This window comes from Brettanomyces bruxellensis, chromosome 9, assembly GCF_011074885.1.
Source record: "Brettanomyces bruxellensis chromosome 9, complete sequence".
Taxonomy (NCBI): domain Eukaryota; kingdom Fungi; phylum Ascomycota; class Pichiomycetes; order Pichiales; family Pichiaceae; genus Brettanomyces; species Brettanomyces bruxellensis.
This window is the reverse complement of record NC_054690.1, coordinates 2,749,507-2,767,560: the sequence shown is the minus strand read 5'-3', so window position 1 is coordinate 2,767,560 and position 18,054 is coordinate 2,749,507. Positions and strand designations below refer to the sequence as shown.

Here is an 18,054-nt window from a genome sequence, read left to right as displayed (position 1 = left end):
TAAAAGTGATTTTCACGATTGTTAAAGAAAAGAAAGCATCAGAGTAATAAGTATTGATTAATACTTAAGGATACTATTTAAAAGCTTTAGAAAAGTTTCTTCGTATCACAAACTAATATATAATACGGAAAGCAGGGACTTTTAATATGTTAGAAGGCTGGAACTAGGATGACTGAAACAATTTCTTGAGAACAGCGGACATTTGGTAGGCCAATCGACGCGACAATGCATTTCAAATCAAATTATCCTAAATCTCACTGGAATGGCGAAGATGCAGATTGAATACGATATAACATGCATAACATATCTTATATTAATTAAACATTAAAGTAAGAAGGAAACACCTTTGATTTGCGTCTGCCGAAAATAGAAATATGAATCTGGGGATCACTTTTTGTTTACTATTTTTTATTGCTATTTCCCTTGTGAAGGCATCCCTTCCTAGAGAGGTGCTTTCTGAAAGGGCCTCAAATTCGAACGGAAATATTATTACAATAAATTCAGATGAATTCGTGAGCGTGTTTGATGGTGCTGGAGATCGTGATTACTATCTTGCAGTTGAATTTACTGCTGCCAGTCCCGATTCAAGATGTGAATTGTGTAAGACCCTTCATCCAATATTTGAAAGTGTTGCATACACCGTTGGAAAGAAAGTTACAAATGCTAATGTTTATTTTGTGGAAATTGATGCGAAAGATCATTTGGCAAAAATGAAAGAAGCCGGTTTGAGGGATATTCCAAAACTATGGATATATCCTCCATTTGATAGTGTATACAAATCAAGTAATGCAGATCCTTATGACACACGATTACCATTTCCTTCAAATATAAATTTGACAAGCGCACATTACGAATTCAATGTTCCCCAAGGGGCACCAGTCGGTGATTATGAACTTTTATACGCCAAGTTTGTTTCAAGTATTTGCAATGTCAATGTGCACATAGACAAAAAGACAGATATCTCATCAATTTTAAAGTCGTTTATAATATTTACAGTTGTTTTCAGGTTGTTGAAGAAGAAATACAGCAATTTTTCAGAAATGCTCACGGACAAAAACATGTATATATGCATTTGTCTATTTTTGATCTATATAAATATGTCTGGTTTTAATTTCTGCATCCAAAGAGGAGTTCCATTTCTTACACAAAGCAAAAAAGGCAAAGTTCAGGTGCTTGCTGGAGGTGCTCAATATCAGCAAGGTAGTGAGATGATTATCAGCATTCTTTTTCAGCTTGGATTTACTGTAATGTTAGCAGCACTCATAGTTGTTCCGCAGTACTTCTCTGGACCAAATGCTTCACTATTCATAATATCAGCTTCTACAGGACTATTTCTACTATACAACGTGTTCACCACAATGTTTATTGCAAAAGACCATGATTATCCGTTTAATGCGATCGAAATGTTCCATCAAGAACTCTGAAAAAGAAAATAAAGCAAAAAAAAAGTATTTAAAATAAATAACATAACTAGACTGTTTCTAATGATGCATAATATGTCGCAAGCTGCTTATACGCCGATGTAACGTACTAGATAGATTAACGTGAAGCAAATATTGATTCAATCAATCCTTTGATTGTTATCGTTTTGCTCATCTTTATTAACCATATAAAATGATGCACAAATGAGCATGGCACCAATCATGTACACAGGTGAGTTCCATTTTAAATTGAAAATGAAATCACAGACCATCGCCACAGGGATTGTCATAGAGAGACCAACGGTTACCGTTAGAGGTGATGTTAAAAGCATTGCTCGGGCCCAAAGAAAATCTGCTAAAAAGGAAGCAATACAGTTAAATATGATTATGATGTAAACAGATTTGTTAGGAGGAAGCTCCAATCTTTCGTAGCCAAGTTTGTTCATAATGATTAGCGGTGGCCATAGAAGCAGGAAATTGAAAAGGCCGACGAATCCGAAAAATAGTTTCATATCAATACGCGAGTCCTCCTTGACATTCAACTTTAACAGAATCGAGTATACACCATAACATAAAGCACCAGCCAAGGCTAGAAGATTACCCCACATGATGGCCTGCTCAGCAGCTTCGTTTTTAACTGGGTTATCGTTGCTTGTAACGAGAATGATTCCAGCAATAGAAAGCGCTATGGAAATTAATTTCGTTTTGGATAAAAGTTCTAAGCTTGTGAAATAGCCGATGACTATAGTAAAAAATGATGATGTTGATGCTAATATTGTTTGTGATGAAACAGACGTGAATATGAGGGATGCGTTGTTTAAAAGATTGGAAACAAACCATAAGATGCAAAACCAGAAAGAGAGATGTATGGTCTCTAAAAATGTGAGAGGTTCTGGCTTGTGAGAATCAACTATGATCAATGCACTTGTTCCACTCATAGATGCGTTATCGTTATTTTCATTGGAACTTTCTATGTTTGCTGCTTCAGCGTCAAAAGCCTCCGCTTCAGCCTCAATATCATCGTTTATATCATTTTGATCTCTTGACTCCTGACCGGCAGAAGAAGAAATGGAAGACAAAACTCTAACAATAGGAGAATTCTCGGATAGTTTGTTCAAATGATATCGTAAGTAGTATGGAATAAGATAAAACGTGAATGCAGAAGTATTAATCCATGTGATTAAAAATGGTTTAGAATAAATTCCTTTTTCAAATAGATCATTTAAAAGAAATGAAGAAAGGACCCAGAGAAGCACCACACATAGCAAGAAAAAGAGACCTAATGACCAATCTTGCGATTTCCTTATTTTGTCTCTAAACCCAACCAATACCATATCAATGAAGTATTATTATCTCAAATGTTTAACTTCACCGATAAAAGTGTAATACAGAGATGAGAAACTATCACCAAAAGAGTCCAAAAAAGTTACTGAAAGATGAAACCAGGAAACTCCGAATCGATTTATTGAATCTGAGAAACTGATGTTATCATACCCAGGCATAATACTTGTATTCAAAGATGATAGATAGGCTTTATTTCTCTTCCTCTTTGTAGAGAATCAGCCACAGTTTTTTTTGTTCGTTACCAGTAAAATAGTTTTACTGCTTACGTAACCATGAGAACTCGATGAATCTCGGTGGTCAACGTTGCACAAAGAAAAAAACAAATTTTGATCGAAGAAAAGAAGGTGGTTGAGGGGAAAGAAGTAGGTTGGTGAAAAATTCGAGATACGAGTGATACAATCTACCTGATTTTAATTACCGTCATCTCGAGTAATTTATATTTCCGACCACATACTTATCTTCTGCTTAAAGTTTTATTCTCATTTGATGCTCTTTTAAGAGTAAATTTATTGGTATATTGATACGGAAAAGTGTTCAGTTTGGGGCAAGTCTTAATTCACCGGCGAGCAAACAAATATGTGGTTTTCTGGTAAATCTGATGAATCCGGTAGTACACCACAAAACGGAGAGATTTTAAGAAAAGAACAAGGTATACCTAAGAAAGAAGAAAATGTTCAAGATATTTTAAATACGGTTGATTTTGAGCCTGAAAAGCTTCACCCGTTAGCAGGCTTGAATAAGGACATTGAGTATTTGGATCTTGACGATGAGAAGTTGAGTACAATGGAAGGAAGTGGCAATCCAATTCTTGCAACAAGGGGCTGGGGTGATGACCTCTGCTATGGTGCGGGTACAGTGTATGTTCTGGGATTAGGTTTCGGTGGTTTGAGAGGTTTTGACGAAGGACTTAAAAGTCTTCCTCAACCTAAAGTCGACCCGCTCACTAACAAACTACGTCCAGTACCATTTAAACTTAAACTAAACACAATTTTAAATCAGGTCACTAAGTTTGGTCCCCATGCCGGAAATACTGCTGGAGTTTTGGGAATAATGTACAACATTATTAATTCATCTTTTGATCATTACAGAGGTAAGCATGATGATTGGAATTCGCTTGCAAGCGGCTTTTTATCAGGTGCGTTGTATAAGAGTACATCTGGATTAAAAGCAATGGGAATAAGTTCCATGCTTATGACTGGAGTAGCTGCATCTTGGTGTGGTTTAAAGCGGTTTGTCGCTCATAAACAGGCCACTTCAAGGTTCGAGAACTAGTCATCATTACTGCTGACACTGGTGTGCTAATTAAATTTATGTTGAGGGACGAATCATAGCTATAGATAATTTTATTTCACATGTTATCAATCTGGAATGGATGTTTTAATGGTTTATCCATTTCTGAATTCAAACATTAAGTTCCCATGTCGAATTTTTATTTTTATTTTTTTTTTTTCATTTTGATTTTTCTTGATGGCTTTTATATTATCACATCTTTAGTCGGTTGTTCTATGTGCACTATGTTTTTTGGACTGAAACTTCTCTTAGCTTCTAAGTCAGTCATTCTGGTGCGCATTTGATTTTTTTTTTTGATATACTACTACCTTGGTGCTTCTCTTTGCTTCTGTTTTCCAATATGTCTTCTCTCATTTGTTGTTCCAAAATTCGTGCTTACTTATACATCTACATTTTATCTAGCACTGATTGGGTACTTCAGATCCCACATACGAACTATCTTGAATATAAAAACCCGTTTATGATAAATTCCAGCAAGTTGTGTAAGTCGTCCTTCTCGAGGCCAATCAAAGTAACTCGGTTTTCAAATTTGGTCGGAATTCGAATCCCCACCATCCCAAGATAAGAGCGTAGTGTGAATTTATCAAATTCAGCTCTTCAAGTTCATCAAGCATCTCTAACTTCGATACTCTAAAGATTTCATCCCGAGGAATCCAATTCTCGTAAACAAATCTCATATCACAAACAATTAAATTTGAATTACAAAGCCCAAATTGTAAAAATCGTTGATGTTGCTTTTCGATTGTGTTATAAACCATCAAGTTGGGCATTTCGATACCTCTCGTTCGTAAATTTCTCACCATAACCTCACCATATCTGCTCTCGTTTGATTTTTCACCTCCCATAGGGTCATAGACAAGAAAGATTCCTTGGCTCAGGTTTTGCTTCAACGAAAGAAGAAGATTGTTCGAATCCTCGGTACCCATGTAACAAATGCAACACTCGCTTAAAACTAAAGTTTTTTTGTTCCAATCAAACGAGCTTGGAAGAGCATCTTTACGATCCTTCAACGTCCGAAGATCGCAAGCTATTAAATGATAGCAATCCGACTCAAGACTGGAAGATTGGGTCACAAATTCATTATGATTTGTTGGCAATTTTTCTTCTGTCTTTGTAATAAATAACGCTTTACAAAGCTCCTCGCTGCTCAAAATTGCATATTTCTTTATCTTGCAACTGTTCTCAAAATCTACTTCGAAATAATCAACATTCTTATGATGCTTCGGGAGAATACGAAATGCTCTAGTGTCACTTCCAGCACCAAGAGATAAAATTTGAACCTTTTCGTTTTTAAACTGTTGTAAAAATTTGTTAATAATCATGTCAATTGATATCGTCCGAAGCCATGTCCCCCGATTTATTACTGGGCTTTTCAAAACATTTCGTTTAGCAGATTGTACATTCATCTTAAAAGTATCATTAGTGATATTTCTGGAACTTATTAAGTTGAAGAAAGACTTACGCAAACTCCTGAGTAAGGCAAATTGCCTGAATTCAGAATCAACCAAAAAAACTTTGTACCGGGCCATCAATGGTACAAATGTTACCAACGAATTATCTTCAGGCAAGTACCCTTTAAGCAAGCAGGAAAGTCTGCTGGAAAGTGCATCAACATCTGTACCCCGAACTATTTCCTCTTCATCCTCTTGTGTCATCATCATAATAGTTATTCACAGACTCCTACCAGTTTGTTTAAATATATATTATCTAAAAAGGTTTGATTTTTCTCCCACTCGTCTGGTAACGAAGCTGTAAATCATTCATGAAAAGCAGTTAATTAGAATGGAACTAGTCATACATTATTTCTGAAAGGCTGTGCGCTGTATGAGAAACATTACACCAAAAAATAATCGAACGCGAGAGCCGAATTCCATTATGCAATTTCAAAAAAGATCACAGTTCTTTGTTTCAAGGTTGTGTGTTACACAAGATATCTACAAACAGTTCTTAGGTCTAAAGTGACATAAATATAAGTTCCAAATCCTGGAGGAATTATTGATAATAAAGTTTATTGAACTTTTATTCCAGAACTGGAGTAAAAAAGCTCATATGCTGTACCAATTGAATAAGCCAAGGTAAAAACGTTCATTCTTTTCCCTCTGTTCTCCTTTGACACAATTTTTTTTTGTTGGCAGAATTTGTTGGGAGAAATTCTGCTTACCAAATATAGGCTAAATCCGATTACCTGAAAAATATATATATTTTCCATTTCTGACGTAAGGGTGAAAGCATGGAACAGAGTAGTCATTAAACGATCAAAACAAACCAAAGGTCCTTAACTCATTGCAATATATTTTTTGAAGAAAACATTCTGATCATAGTACCGGTAAAAATTTGATCACTCATAAGCTGGAGATTGCTGTAGTTGCGGCTTAGTCGTAGTGGATAGTTAGTACGCAATAGAGATCTAATAATGAAACTGGAATCCCTGTGTATCTGAATTAAATAGTAAGACAAATATTTGATCACTATATTTGCATCGTCAAAGTCAGTTACATTATTTTCTTGATTACGTATCAAATCTACATGCTCATAGATTTATACTAGGAGTCGTTGACCAAATATATTTGAATTATGCCTTTAAGGAAAACATTAAAGACGCATATAGGTGGTATTAAGGGTTTTGACAAACATTTAGTCTCCAACTTCAGATTTCTATACTATTTTTTATTTTTTTTTTTTTTTCTCCACCCTTGAAAATTCGCTTCACTTTAGAGTTTTGAGCATCTCCCGCATTACTCAACAAGATTCTCGAAAGTTGACCCCGCCTACTAAAATGTCAATCAGATATACATGCGTATATATATATACAATTAATTCTGTCCACTTATCAATTGATTTAGGCTTAGTTAAGTGTAACTTTGCATTATACGTATTTGTACGGATTACTGATAGAAGCACCTAATATTACATATTCGGCTAGTTGTGCTACCTTTTCTGTTCTATTCCCATTGAATCCTCAGATTTTTTTCACCATCCGATCTGTGGAATTTCATTACTTACAGAAGAGCCTTTTTATTTTAACGATCAGCACTGGCTGTTTATTGCCTTGAATAATCAATCAGCTTTATCAGCTATAACTATTTATATTTCCTTTCCCTTTTTCAACTGGGACAGACAATCTATAACTTGAATCTCGTTAAGTTTTTGTGATTCGTTTGTGCATATCATATTGATCTTCCATTCACTAGGAATTTCGATACATTCACATTACATTGCCTCCCTCCATCCAAGGAACTTTTTATTGAGGTAAGTATATCCTATAACGTTGTTCTTTCTTCACAACTTCCATCTTTGTCAATCAGCACAGTTTCCTTTTGATTTCTTTGTCTTCCTATTATATCCAGCGTTGTTCCAACCGTCAACTTCGCGAGACGCGCTTAACATGTGAAAAACCACTATGCAATGAATGGGCGCGCATACTTCCCACTTCCGTCATTTGATGATTATTATTTTTTTTCATTATTTTGCTATTGTTATTCGTTCCAAACCGAGAGAGCCTAAGGCTTTGGTTGAAATAAATAAACGGTTAGTTTTCATGTGATACCTTCCAGGAAGTTTTCATTTGCCGTTTTACGATATTTTCGTTTTCATTTCTTATGCTAAGATTTGCTGGAATCCCCTATTTCAATTTATTTTTTGTTCTCCAAAGATCAACTTAGTTAGGATCGGTACAGGTGCGGACGTGAAGATCTTATTCAACGGCATTTGCCTCTCGTTTATGGCATTACCCTTACTAACAAGAAATTTGAAATTTAGAAAACACTTATTCACGTTCATCAGGTTACAAAGGTTTGCCTTTCATACTATCCGCGGCAACCATAAATATCACCAATTCAATCGAAATCTGCCAAATTCACTATTTTCATTGGTAACATTTTATCATAATATCGGTATCGAAAGAAACATGGCCACCCTCACAGAGAGGCAGAAAAAGCTTCCGAAAAGCTTTATCGGCCTTCACACTATTGAGAATGCGGAGCCATCAGTTGTCAAAGATTTTGTCATCCAGCACGAAGGTCACACGGTTATCAGAAAGGTGTTGATTGCCAACAATGGTATTGCTGCCGTTAAAGAGCTCAGATCTGTTCGTAAATGGGCTTATGAAACGTTTGGGGATGAGCATGCCATTCAATTTGTAGCCATGGCTACCCCCGAGGATATCAAGGCAAATGCAGAGTATATCAGAATGGCTGACGAGTATGTTGAGGTTCCAGGTGGTACGAACAACAACAACTATGCCAACGTTGATTTGATTGTTGAGCTTGCCGAGAGAACCAATTCCGATGCAGTTTGGGCTGGTTGGGGTCATGCTTCGGAAAACCCTGAACTACCAGAAAAGCTTGCTGCTTCCTCACGCAAAATCATCTTTATTGGTCCACCCGCATCAGCCATGAGGTCCCTTGGTGACAAGATTTCTTCCACAATCGTTGCTCAGAATGCTCATGTCCCAACGATTCCATGGTCTGGATCTGGTGTTAGCAACGTGGTGGTTAATCCAGAAACCGGATTAGTTTCCGTTGATGACGAGACATATGCCAAGGGCTGTTGTACTAGTCCTGAGGATGGTTTGAAGAAGGCCCAAAAAATTGGCTTTCCTGTTATGATCAAGGCCTCCGAAGGTGGTGGTGGTAAGGGTATTCGTATGGTTGATAATCCTGATGACTTTATTACACTCTATCACCAGGCATCAGCCGAGATTCCGGGCTCCCCGATTTTTGTTATGCGATTGGCTTCTCATGCCAGACACTTGGAGGTCCAGTTGTTGGCAGATGAGTACGGAACCGATATTTCGTTGTTTGGAAGAGATTGTTCGGTTCAGAGAAGGCATCAAAAGATTATGGAGGAGGCTCCGGTCACTATTGCAAGGCCAGAGACTTTTCATGAGATGGAACAAGCCGCAATTCGTTTAGGAAGACTTGTTGGTTATGTTTCTGCCGGTACTGTCGAGTATCTGTACTCTCACGACGAAGATAAGTTTTACTTTCTTGAGTTGAATCCTAGATTGCAAGTTGAGCATCCAACAACCGAAATGGTTTCCGGTGTTAACTTACCTGTTGCTCAGTTACAAATTGCTATGGGTATACCAATGCACCTTCTTGAAGATATCCGGTTACTTTACGGTGTTGACCCGCACACTTCTACCCCAATTGATTTCGAGTTCAAGGATCCAAACAGTCTCAAAACTCAGAGAAAACCTGTTCCAAAGGGACACTGTACTGCTTGTCGTATCACATCTGAGGATCCTAGTGAAGGTTTCAAGCCATCTGGTGGTACATTGTACGAACTCAACTTTAGATCATCCTCAAACGTCTGGGGTTATTTCTCTGTTGTTCCTACGTCTTCAATTCATTCGTTTTCGGACTCACAGTTTGGTCATATTTTTGCGTTTGGAGAAAACAGAGAGGCTTCCAGAAAGCATATGGTTGTTGCTTTGAAAGAACTGTCTATTCGCGGTGATTTCAGAACTACCACTGAATACCTTATTCGACTTTTGGAGACACCGGCCTTTTCTGGTAATACTATGACGACGGCCTGGTTGGATGAATTAATTTCGAAGAAGTTGACGGCCGAACGTCCGGATCAGTTTATTGCTGTCATTTGCGGCGCTGTTGTGAAGGCTTACCAGCAGTCTTGCGCATGCAGAAAGAAGTATGTGGCTTCATTGGAAAAGGGTCAGGTTCCTTCAAAGGAGTTACTGAAGACAATGTTCAATATTGAATTTATCTATGAGGGTAACAAGTACAAGTTCACTGTTGCTAAAGCTGGACTTGGAGTTTACATGTTGTTTATTAATGGCTCCCGTTGTGAGGTCAATGCTAAGCATTTGAGTGATGGAGGTCTTCTTCTTTCTCTGGGAGGAAAATCGCACGCTGTGTACTGGAAGGATGAGGTTGCTTCCACTAGGGTTTCAATTGATGGAAAGACGTGCCAGTTAGAGGAAGAGAATGATCCTACACAGTTGCGGACACCTTCTCCAGGTAAGCTAACTAAGTTTCTAGTTGAGAATGGTGACCATGTCAACGCAGGTGAACCGTTTGCTGAGGTTGAAGTGATGAAAATGTGTATGCCTTTGGTGGCTCAGGAGAATGGTACTGTTCAGCTTTTGAAGCAGCCTGGAAGTACTGTGAAGGCTGGAGATATTCTTGCAATTTTGGCTCTGGACGATCCATCAAAGGTCAAACATGCAATGTCATTCGAGGGAACTTTGCCTGACTATGGTACTCCACTTATCGAGGGAACACAATCTGTGCATAGATACCACAAGTATTTATCTATCTTAAGAAATATCTTGGCCGGATATGACGATCAAATGGTTATGGATTCGACCATCAGAAATCTGGTTGAAGTTCTTAGGGAAAAGGATCTTCCATATTCCGAGTGGAACCACAAGATTTCTGCTTTGCACAGCAGACTTCCTCCAAAGCTTGACCAGTCCCTTGGAGAGTTGGTGGACAGATCTCAAAAGCGTTCTGCAGAATTCCCAGCTCGTCAGGTCTTGAAGATGTTTGAGAAATCTAAAACCGATGTTCCTAAAGAAGACTTGTTGATATTCTCCCAGGTGATTGCCCCTCTGGTTGAAATTGCCGATGCTTACAAAGACGGATTGGTTGCCCATGAATTTACCACATTTGCCGACTTGCTTAAAGAGTACTACAGGGTTGAATCCATGTTTTCTTCTTCTAAGCCACGGACTGAAGAAGTCATTCTTGCTCTCAGAAATAAGTATAACAATGACCTCAACCAGGTTGTGAATGTTGCACTTTCCCACTCCAGAATTGCCGCTAAAAACAATCTCATTATTGCTATTATCGATTTCTACCAGCCAGTTTTGCAGGAATCGCCTGTCGCCGTTCAGATTTTTAAGCCTGTTCTTAAGAAGTTTGTTGATTTGGAAAGCAGAACTACTGCTAAGGCCACTCTAAGGGCCCGTGAGATTTTGATTCAATGTTCGATGCCTTCTATTAAAGAACGCTGTGATCAGCTGGAGCACATCTTAAAGTCATCTGTGATCACCAACAAGTATGAGGGCTCAATGGTGGCAGAGCATAAGATGCCTGATGATTCTGTCCTTCGCGATATTATTGATTCTAAGTACACTGTTTTCGATGTTCTTACTCAATTCCTGACATCCGCCGATCCATGGGTTGCTGCTGCTGCTGCCGAGGTTTACATTCGTCGCGCTTATCGAGCATATTCCGTTACTGAAGTGAAGCATTTAGTCTCCGATAAGAATATTGCTGCGAGTAATGTGCCTGTTGCCCTTTGGAAATTTCAGCTTCCAAGTCTTGCTACTTCTCAATATAATGCTGTTCCTCCTGCACTCAGGAAGCCTACAGCATCCCAAAGTATGAACCGTGCCGTCTCTGTTTCAGATCTTACCTTCATGATTAGCAAAAATGATAAACAGCCTTTGAGAACTGGTGTTCTGGTTTCTGCCCCTCATTTGGATGATGCTGAAGAGGCTCTTTCGAAGGGTCTCTTGGAGCTTAAGAGCAGTACTTCTGAATCTTCACTTATCAATGTCTGTAATGTTGTTATCAATTCTACAGATGGCTATATTGACCAAGAGCATGTTTTGTCACGTATGAGGGAGATTGTTGATGATAATAGAGCTGATCTCAACGGTGCTCGGATTAGAAGAATCACTTTTGTTCTTGGTGATAAGGCTGGCTGCTATCCGAAGTATTATACTTTCAAAACTTCGTCACCTGCCAAACCGTATGTTGAAGATCAGGTTATTCGCCATATTGAGCCAGCTTTGGCTTATCAGCTTGAGTTGGGCCGTCTTTCGAATTTCAATATTAAGCTCATCCCAACTGATAATCGGAACATTCATGTTTACGAGGCCGTGGCAAAGAATTCTGCTGGTGTTGACAAGCGGTATTTTACCAGAGGCATTATCAGAACTGGTTCCATAAGGGATGATATTACTGCTCCGGAATATCTTATTTCAGAGGCTCATAGACTTATCTCTGATATTCTCGACACTTTGGAAGTGTTGGATACTTCTAACACAGATATGAATCATATTTTCATTAACTTTTCTGCCGTGTTCAACATCACCCCAGAGGATGTGGAGAATGCGTTTGGAGGATTTTTGGAGAGATTCGGAAGAAGACTATGGAGACTCCGTGTCACGGGTGCAGAAATACGTATTATGTGCACTGACCCTGAAACTGGTGTTCCATTCCCATTGCGTGCTGTCATTAATAACGTTAGTGGTTACGTTGTGAAGTCGGAGTTATATGTTGAGGAAAGAAACAGCAAAGGCGAATGGATTTTCAAGTCAATTGGAGCCCCGGGCTCAATGCATATGCGTCCAATCTCCACCCCATACCCAACTAAGGAATGGCTTCAGCCAAAGAGGCAAAAGGCACACAGCATGGGAACAACGTATGTGTATGACTTCCCTGAGTTATTCAGACAGGCTCTTTCTGATCAATGGAAGAAGGTTGATGCCGGAATGAAATTTAAAGACAATTTCCTTACTTATGAGGAATTGATTCTTGATGAATCTGGAGAGCTAACAACTGTTTCTCGTGAACCGGGGGCCAATACTATTGGCATGGTGGCCTTCCTTGTTACTGCTAAGACACCTGAATATTCAAAAGGCCGTCAATTCATTATTGTTGCTAATGATATTACATTCCAAATTGGTTCCTTCGGGCCTAAGGAGGATTCTTTCTTTGAAAAAGTGACGAAGAAAGCCGAAAAATTGGGAATTCCTCGAATCTACTTGGCTGCGAACTCTGGTGCTCGTATTGGAATTGCTGAAGAACTTCTTCCATTCTATAAAGTTGCCTGGTTGGATCACAAAGATCCATCAAAGGGATTCAGCTACTTGTATCTAACTGATGATGATAAAAAGGCGTTAGAAAAGGAGGATAAGTGGAATTCGGTTGTTGTCGACAAGATAGTCGAAGATGGAGAAACTCGTTATATCATTAAAGCCATTATTGGAGCTGAGGATGGTCTTGGTGTTGAATGTTTAAGAGGCTCTGGCTTGATTGCTGGTGCCACTTCACGTGCATATAAGGACATCTTTACTATTACCTTGGTTACTTGCAGAAGTGTCGGCATTGGTGCTTATTTGGTCCGCTTAGGCGAGAGATCCATTCAAGTTGAAGGTCAACCAATTATTTTGACTGGTGCTAGGGCTATCAACAAATTGCTTGGACGTGAAGTTTACGCTTCAAATTTGCAATTAGGTGGTACTCAGATTATGTATACCAACGGTGTCTCTCATTTGACTGCTGTTGATGATCTTTCTGGTGTTCAAAAGATTCTGAAGTGGTTATCTTATATTCCATCGAAACGAGGTGTCCCTGTTCCAGTTTTTGTTGATCCTAAAGATCCATGGGACAGAGCCATTGATTTTAAGCCTGTGGCCGATGAACTTTATGATGCTAAATGGCTTATTGAAGGTCGTAGCACTGAAGATGGATTTGAGTATGGTATGTTCGATAAAGACTCTTTCCAAGAAACACTTTCCGGTTGGGCACGTGGTGTTGTTGTTGGTAGAGCTCGTTTGGGAGGTATTCCGATGGGTGTGATTGCTGTTAATCCTAAGACGGTTCAGAATTTGATTCCAGCTGATCCAGCCAATCCTAAATCAACTGAGTTGTTGGTTCAAGAAGCCGGTCAGGTTTGGTATCCAAACTCTGCATTTAAGACTGCCCAGGCTATTAATGATTTTAACTATGGTGAACAATTGCCATTAATGGTTTTGGCCAATTGGCGTGGCTTCTCCGGTGGTCAAAGGGATATGTATAATGAAGTGTTGAAGTATGGTTCTTACATTGTGGATGCTTTCGTTAACTACAAACAGCCTATATTTGTCTACATCCCTCCTACTGGAGAGCTTCGTGGTGGTTCATGGGTTGTTCTTGATCCAACCATCAATCCAAATATGATGGAAATGTATGCGGATGTGGAATCACGTGCTGGTGTTCTTGAACCAGCAGGTCTTGTTGGTATTAAGTACAGGGAAAATAAACTTCTGAAGACAATGGATCGTCTTGATGGTCAATGTCGCGAGTACTCTACAAAGCTACAATCCTCTGACATTTCGGATACAGAAAAGGCAGAGATAACGAAGAAGTTAAATGATCGTCATTATCATTTGATGCCTATCTATAAGCAAGTGTCAATTCAATTTGCAGATTTGCACGATCGCTCAAACAGAATGGTTGCCAAAGGTGTGATTAGAAAGGAATTGGAATGGCGTGAAGCCAGAAGGTTCTTTTTCTGGAGAGTTAGAAGAAGATTGAATGAAGAGTATTTGATTAAACGTATATCAGAACAAGTTACGGACTCCACACGTCTCGAAAGGGTGGCTAGACTTAATTCTTGGTTACCATCAACGTTGAATACAAAGAACGATCGTGAGGTCGCCTTGTGGATAGAAGAGAATCACAAGAATCTAGAATCTCAGATTAAGAAGTTGAAGGGTGATGCTGTGAAACAAAAACTCGCACGTCTCTTCAAGATCGATCCAAAGCACACTGCCGAAGGATTAGCAGAAATAATGTCGTTGCTTCCTGCTAAGCAGAAAGAGAAGATCCTCAAGGGTCTTAAATAAGCTTGTGTTAGTCGTGGTGAAACTAATATGAGTATGTTCGATTCACATAATATTTTTTTATATGTTGTTTGTAAGCAGCTGACATTCTTTTTTGAAATTTTCTCTCTCTAGTGGAAACAAGGGTGTAATAATAATATTTCCCTTTGTACCTTTTTATTTCTTTCATTTTGCAATTATAATAAGTTCATTTTTATTGGCCCATTGTAGTTCAGTTAAATACGATTCAAAGTTCTGGTTATTCATGTAATTTTTAGATATGAAGAGGGATAAAATCATGAAATAACTTCACTTTTATTTAGTGGTGTAAAAGTTTTTCTCTTCAATTTATCCCTACCATACCTTTGTTCTCAAATAGAAGGAGATAAATTTAGGGATTCTTGTTCGGACCAAATTTGATAAAAATTGACAAAGACCGTAATAACTAGTAAAATAAATTGTCTAATTAGGCGCCCGGTTAAATCATTTCTAATATGAAATTCTCTTTTGTGATCTTAAATTTATTTGCATTCGTATATAAAGATGTATAGATCATTTGTTTAAATGAACTAACTAATTTATTACAGTGTTTATATTAACAAGTACATATGAACGGTAACTATGTTGGCATTATTATTGTTTTTCACAATAGCAGCAGGAGTATTTGCTTCTCCAATTGATAATACATGGAGGAAACCAGCAAGATATCTCCTCCAGCTGAAAAATCCCATGACTATGGAATCGTTATGTCTTCAAGATGACAAAGTACAAAGTGCAAATCATGTAAGGTCCGGAATTAGAAAAGTCTTTTCTTTCGGCCAATTTGAAGGGATGGTAGGAGAGTTCACAAAAGATGTTATTCAAAGATTGGCAGACAATCCATTGGTCGCAAGAATCAGTCCCGATATCACTGTAAAAACAGCCGACTATAGTACGCAATATAATGCACCGAACCACTTAGTAAGATTATCACAAGATGGACCCATTGAGAATGATGATGATAACGAATATTTCTATGATTCCAATCTGCTAGGACGTGGTGTCAACGTGTACATAATTGATACGGGGGTGTTTGTTGAACATCCTGAGTTTGAAGGAAGAGCCTTACTAGGACCAAATTATTCAAATGATGCAAGGCATATAGACTACGTCGGACATGGAACACACGTCGCTGGTATTGCAGCCTCAAAAACATATGGCGTAGCAAAAAAAGCACAAATTATATCCATCAAAACATTGGATCATAATGGACAAGGTTCCCTTTCATCTGTTATCGCAGGTCTTGAGTACGCAGTTAATCATAGAGCGGAGGCTGAAAAGCCAGGTGTTGCCAATCTCTCGCTTGGAGCAGCAAGAAGCACAATATTAGATGCAGCAATTGAGGCGGCGGTTGAGTCCGGCCTACTAATTATAGCTGCAGCTGGAAATAGCAACATTGATGCCTGTAGAACATCACCGGCTGGTTCGACAAATGCAATATCGGTTGGTGCCATCAACGACGTTAAGGATAAAATTGCAAGCTTTTCAAATTGGGGTCACTGTGTCGACATCTTCTCCAGCGGTGTTGATGTAAAAAGTGTCTCTAACAATCCATACGATTTTGGACAAAGCAAACAAATGTCAGGAACATCAATGGCAAGTCCAGTAGTCGCGGGTATAGCTGCACAACTTCTAGGAAATGGAACGTCAATGATTGATATTCGCGGTGAAATCACCCGACTAGCTATTTCTGGTTCTATTCCGAGAACTAGCCTTCTTCTTCGCCCAGGAAGTCCTAACAAAATTGCCAACACAGGAGTGCGTCAATGGGATGTTTACCAAAAAGCAAAGTCAATTTCACACAACTCAACATTGATCAACGGATACAAAAAAATACAGGTTTCAGGCAAAGAAATGGAACACGCACTAGCAGCCCTCCAAAAATAGTTTATCATTGATGGGCTTTGTGGGAAAAGGACATTGCTAGATCACCAGTTCTGAGATCGTATGAAATAGTTATAAGAGAATTGCATCCTCTTTTCTGCTTTTTAGTAGACGTAACGTAATATTTATCAGATTGAGAATTGGTACTATCCATTAAAAGAGCCTCCGGATCAATATTATCATTACTCACGTCTTTGGAACATCCTGGATCGTTTGTGCATTTTAGAATAAGACTGATCACTTTTGACTCGGACTTTTTCCCTTGGTCTCCTTTCTGATCTAGAACGACAAATTCAGCGCCAGTGGCTTCATTAATCGGAAAAATGAATTTTTCGTATAAGCAGGTTGCAACATCCTTGCCTGTTTTCTCACCGCTTAAGGCGAGCAACTCATTCAAAGGAATTTGGGATATGAGTGTTACTTTACATAGCTCATCTTTCTTGTTTCGTCTCAATATTGTAAGATAGTAACTGAACGCATGAATAACTGATTTCTGATGTTGGCATGCCTCACAAATTTGTATTCCCAATTTGTTCTGTTCGAGATTTTCAAGGCAATTCATACATTGATTAACAGCAGGAATTGTGTAAACAGACCGCAAAGATTTGGATTGTTGTTGATCTTCTCTTAATTGAAATAAAAAGCTGTTCAGCATCGCTTCTTCCTGTTCCGGTGACATCAATAACTGTTCGCTCTTTCCTGTATCATCTAATAATTGCATAGGATACGAAGTGGAAATTGATTGTGGGTACCCTGTGGATGCACTCGTCGTATTTAAGCCAAGATTTTTTGAATTAGTCTCTCTAGCTTCCTTAAATTGGGGATTGTATAATATAAAGTTCTCATCCTTGGCAGGAATGGAACCGTTGGAATTGCTTATGTTGGTATGCGTCATATCAATAAATACATCTGATCTTGTTGGTCCCATATCGGTAATTGGAACATTCGCATTATGTTGTAATTCGATTTTTTGATTCATATTCACGGCATGGCTCATCATACCCAATGACGTGTTTGTAATCATTTGCGGCAAATATATGGTAGGCTTAGACGAGTTTATCTGCTGTGCAATTGCTTCTACCTTAACCGAATGAGTATGATGTGGAGGCTTTCTGATGCTATGAGCTGAGTGGTTTCTCCTACCTTGGTGTCCCTTTTTTTGATCCCTCTCGATCATTCTGCACCTATAGCAAGTTTTAAACTTAAGATGTTCGGGTGGTTCATCCAATGTTCTCTTTCTCTTGCATCTTCGGCAGGTTGAAATCTTACCATTGATATAATAATATCTTGGAGCTGTTGACATTCTTAGTTAGGCTTTTCTCTATCTTTATTTCTAAGATGAATCTTTAATAATTATCCAAACAATCCTTCTAACAAAAAATTGGAACGCCTGACAATAATTGCAAAAGGAGACTCTACCCTTCTGAGACTAGCAGATAATACACGTGTGTACTTTTAAGCAGCAGGATGTATTCAACACCGTGGAGTCTTGTATATAACTTTATATAGCTGCCA

General features: G+C 38.6%; 7 protein-coding genes across 7 annotated transcripts; 4 read left to right on the top strand and 3 right to left on the bottom strand.

The window, feature by feature from the left end:
• Nucleotides 1-374: 374 nt before the first annotated feature.
• BRETT_003016 (uncharacterized protein) lies at nucleotides 375-1,424 on the top strand (the record flags this gene model as incomplete). Its single annotated transcript, XM_041281532.1, has 1 exon — nucleotides 375-1,424. The coding sequence occupies one exon, from the start codon at nucleotides 375-377 to the stop codon at nucleotides 1,422-1,424; it is 1,050 nt and encodes a 349-aa protein (XP_041139323.1).
• A 137-nt stretch (nucleotides 1,425-1,561) lies between these two features.
• BRETT_003015 (uncharacterized protein) lies at nucleotides 1,562-2,755 on the bottom strand (the record flags this gene model as incomplete). The annotated part of the gene is made up of 1 exon (XM_041281531.1): nucleotides 1,562-2,755. One exon carries the CDS (start codon nucleotides 2,753-2,755, stop codon nucleotides 1,562-1,564), a length of 1,194 nt encoding a protein of 397 aa, XP_041139322.1.
• A 586-nt stretch (nucleotides 2,756-3,341) lies between these two features.
• Nucleotides 3,342-4,037, top strand: BRETT_003014 (uncharacterized protein; the record flags this gene model as incomplete). Its single annotated transcript, XM_041281530.1, has 1 exon — nucleotides 3,342-4,037. One exon carries the CDS (start codon nucleotides 3,342-3,344, stop codon nucleotides 4,035-4,037), a length of 696 nt encoding a protein of 231 aa, XP_041139321.1.
• Nucleotides 4,038-4,561: 524 nt separating this feature from the next.
• BRETT_003013 (uncharacterized protein) lies at nucleotides 4,562-5,710 on the bottom strand (the record flags this gene model as incomplete). The annotated part of the gene is made up of 1 exon (XM_041281529.1): nucleotides 4,562-5,710. The coding sequence occupies one exon, from the start codon at nucleotides 5,708-5,710 to the stop codon at nucleotides 4,562-4,564; it is 1,149 nt and encodes a 382-aa protein (XP_041139320.1).
• Nucleotides 5,711-7,962: 2,252 nt separating this feature from the next.
• ACC1 (acetyl-coenzyme-A carboxylase) lies at nucleotides 7,963-14,640 on the top strand (the record flags this gene model as incomplete). The annotated part of the gene is made up of 1 exon (XM_041281528.1): nucleotides 7,963-14,640. One exon carries the CDS (start codon nucleotides 7,963-7,965, stop codon nucleotides 14,638-14,640), a length of 6,678 nt encoding a protein of 2,225 aa, XP_041139319.1.
• A 597-nt stretch (nucleotides 14,641-15,237) lies between these two features.
• On the top strand, nucleotides 15,238-16,542 carry BRETT_003011 (uncharacterized protein; the record flags this gene model as incomplete). The annotated part of the gene is made up of 1 exon (XM_041281527.1): nucleotides 15,238-16,542. The coding sequence occupies one exon, from the start codon at nucleotides 15,238-15,240 to the stop codon at nucleotides 16,540-16,542; it is 1,305 nt and encodes a 434-aa protein (XP_041139318.1).
• Nucleotides 16,543-16,546: 4 nt separating this feature from the next.
• BRETT_003010 (uncharacterized protein) lies at nucleotides 16,547-17,716 on the bottom strand (the record flags this gene model as incomplete). The annotated part of the gene is made up of 1 exon (XM_041281526.1): nucleotides 16,547-17,716. The coding sequence occupies one exon, from the start codon at nucleotides 17,714-17,716 to the stop codon at nucleotides 16,547-16,549; it is 1,170 nt and encodes a 389-aa protein (XP_041139317.1).
• Between the last annotated feature and the right edge of the window lie 338 nt (nucleotides 17,717-18,054).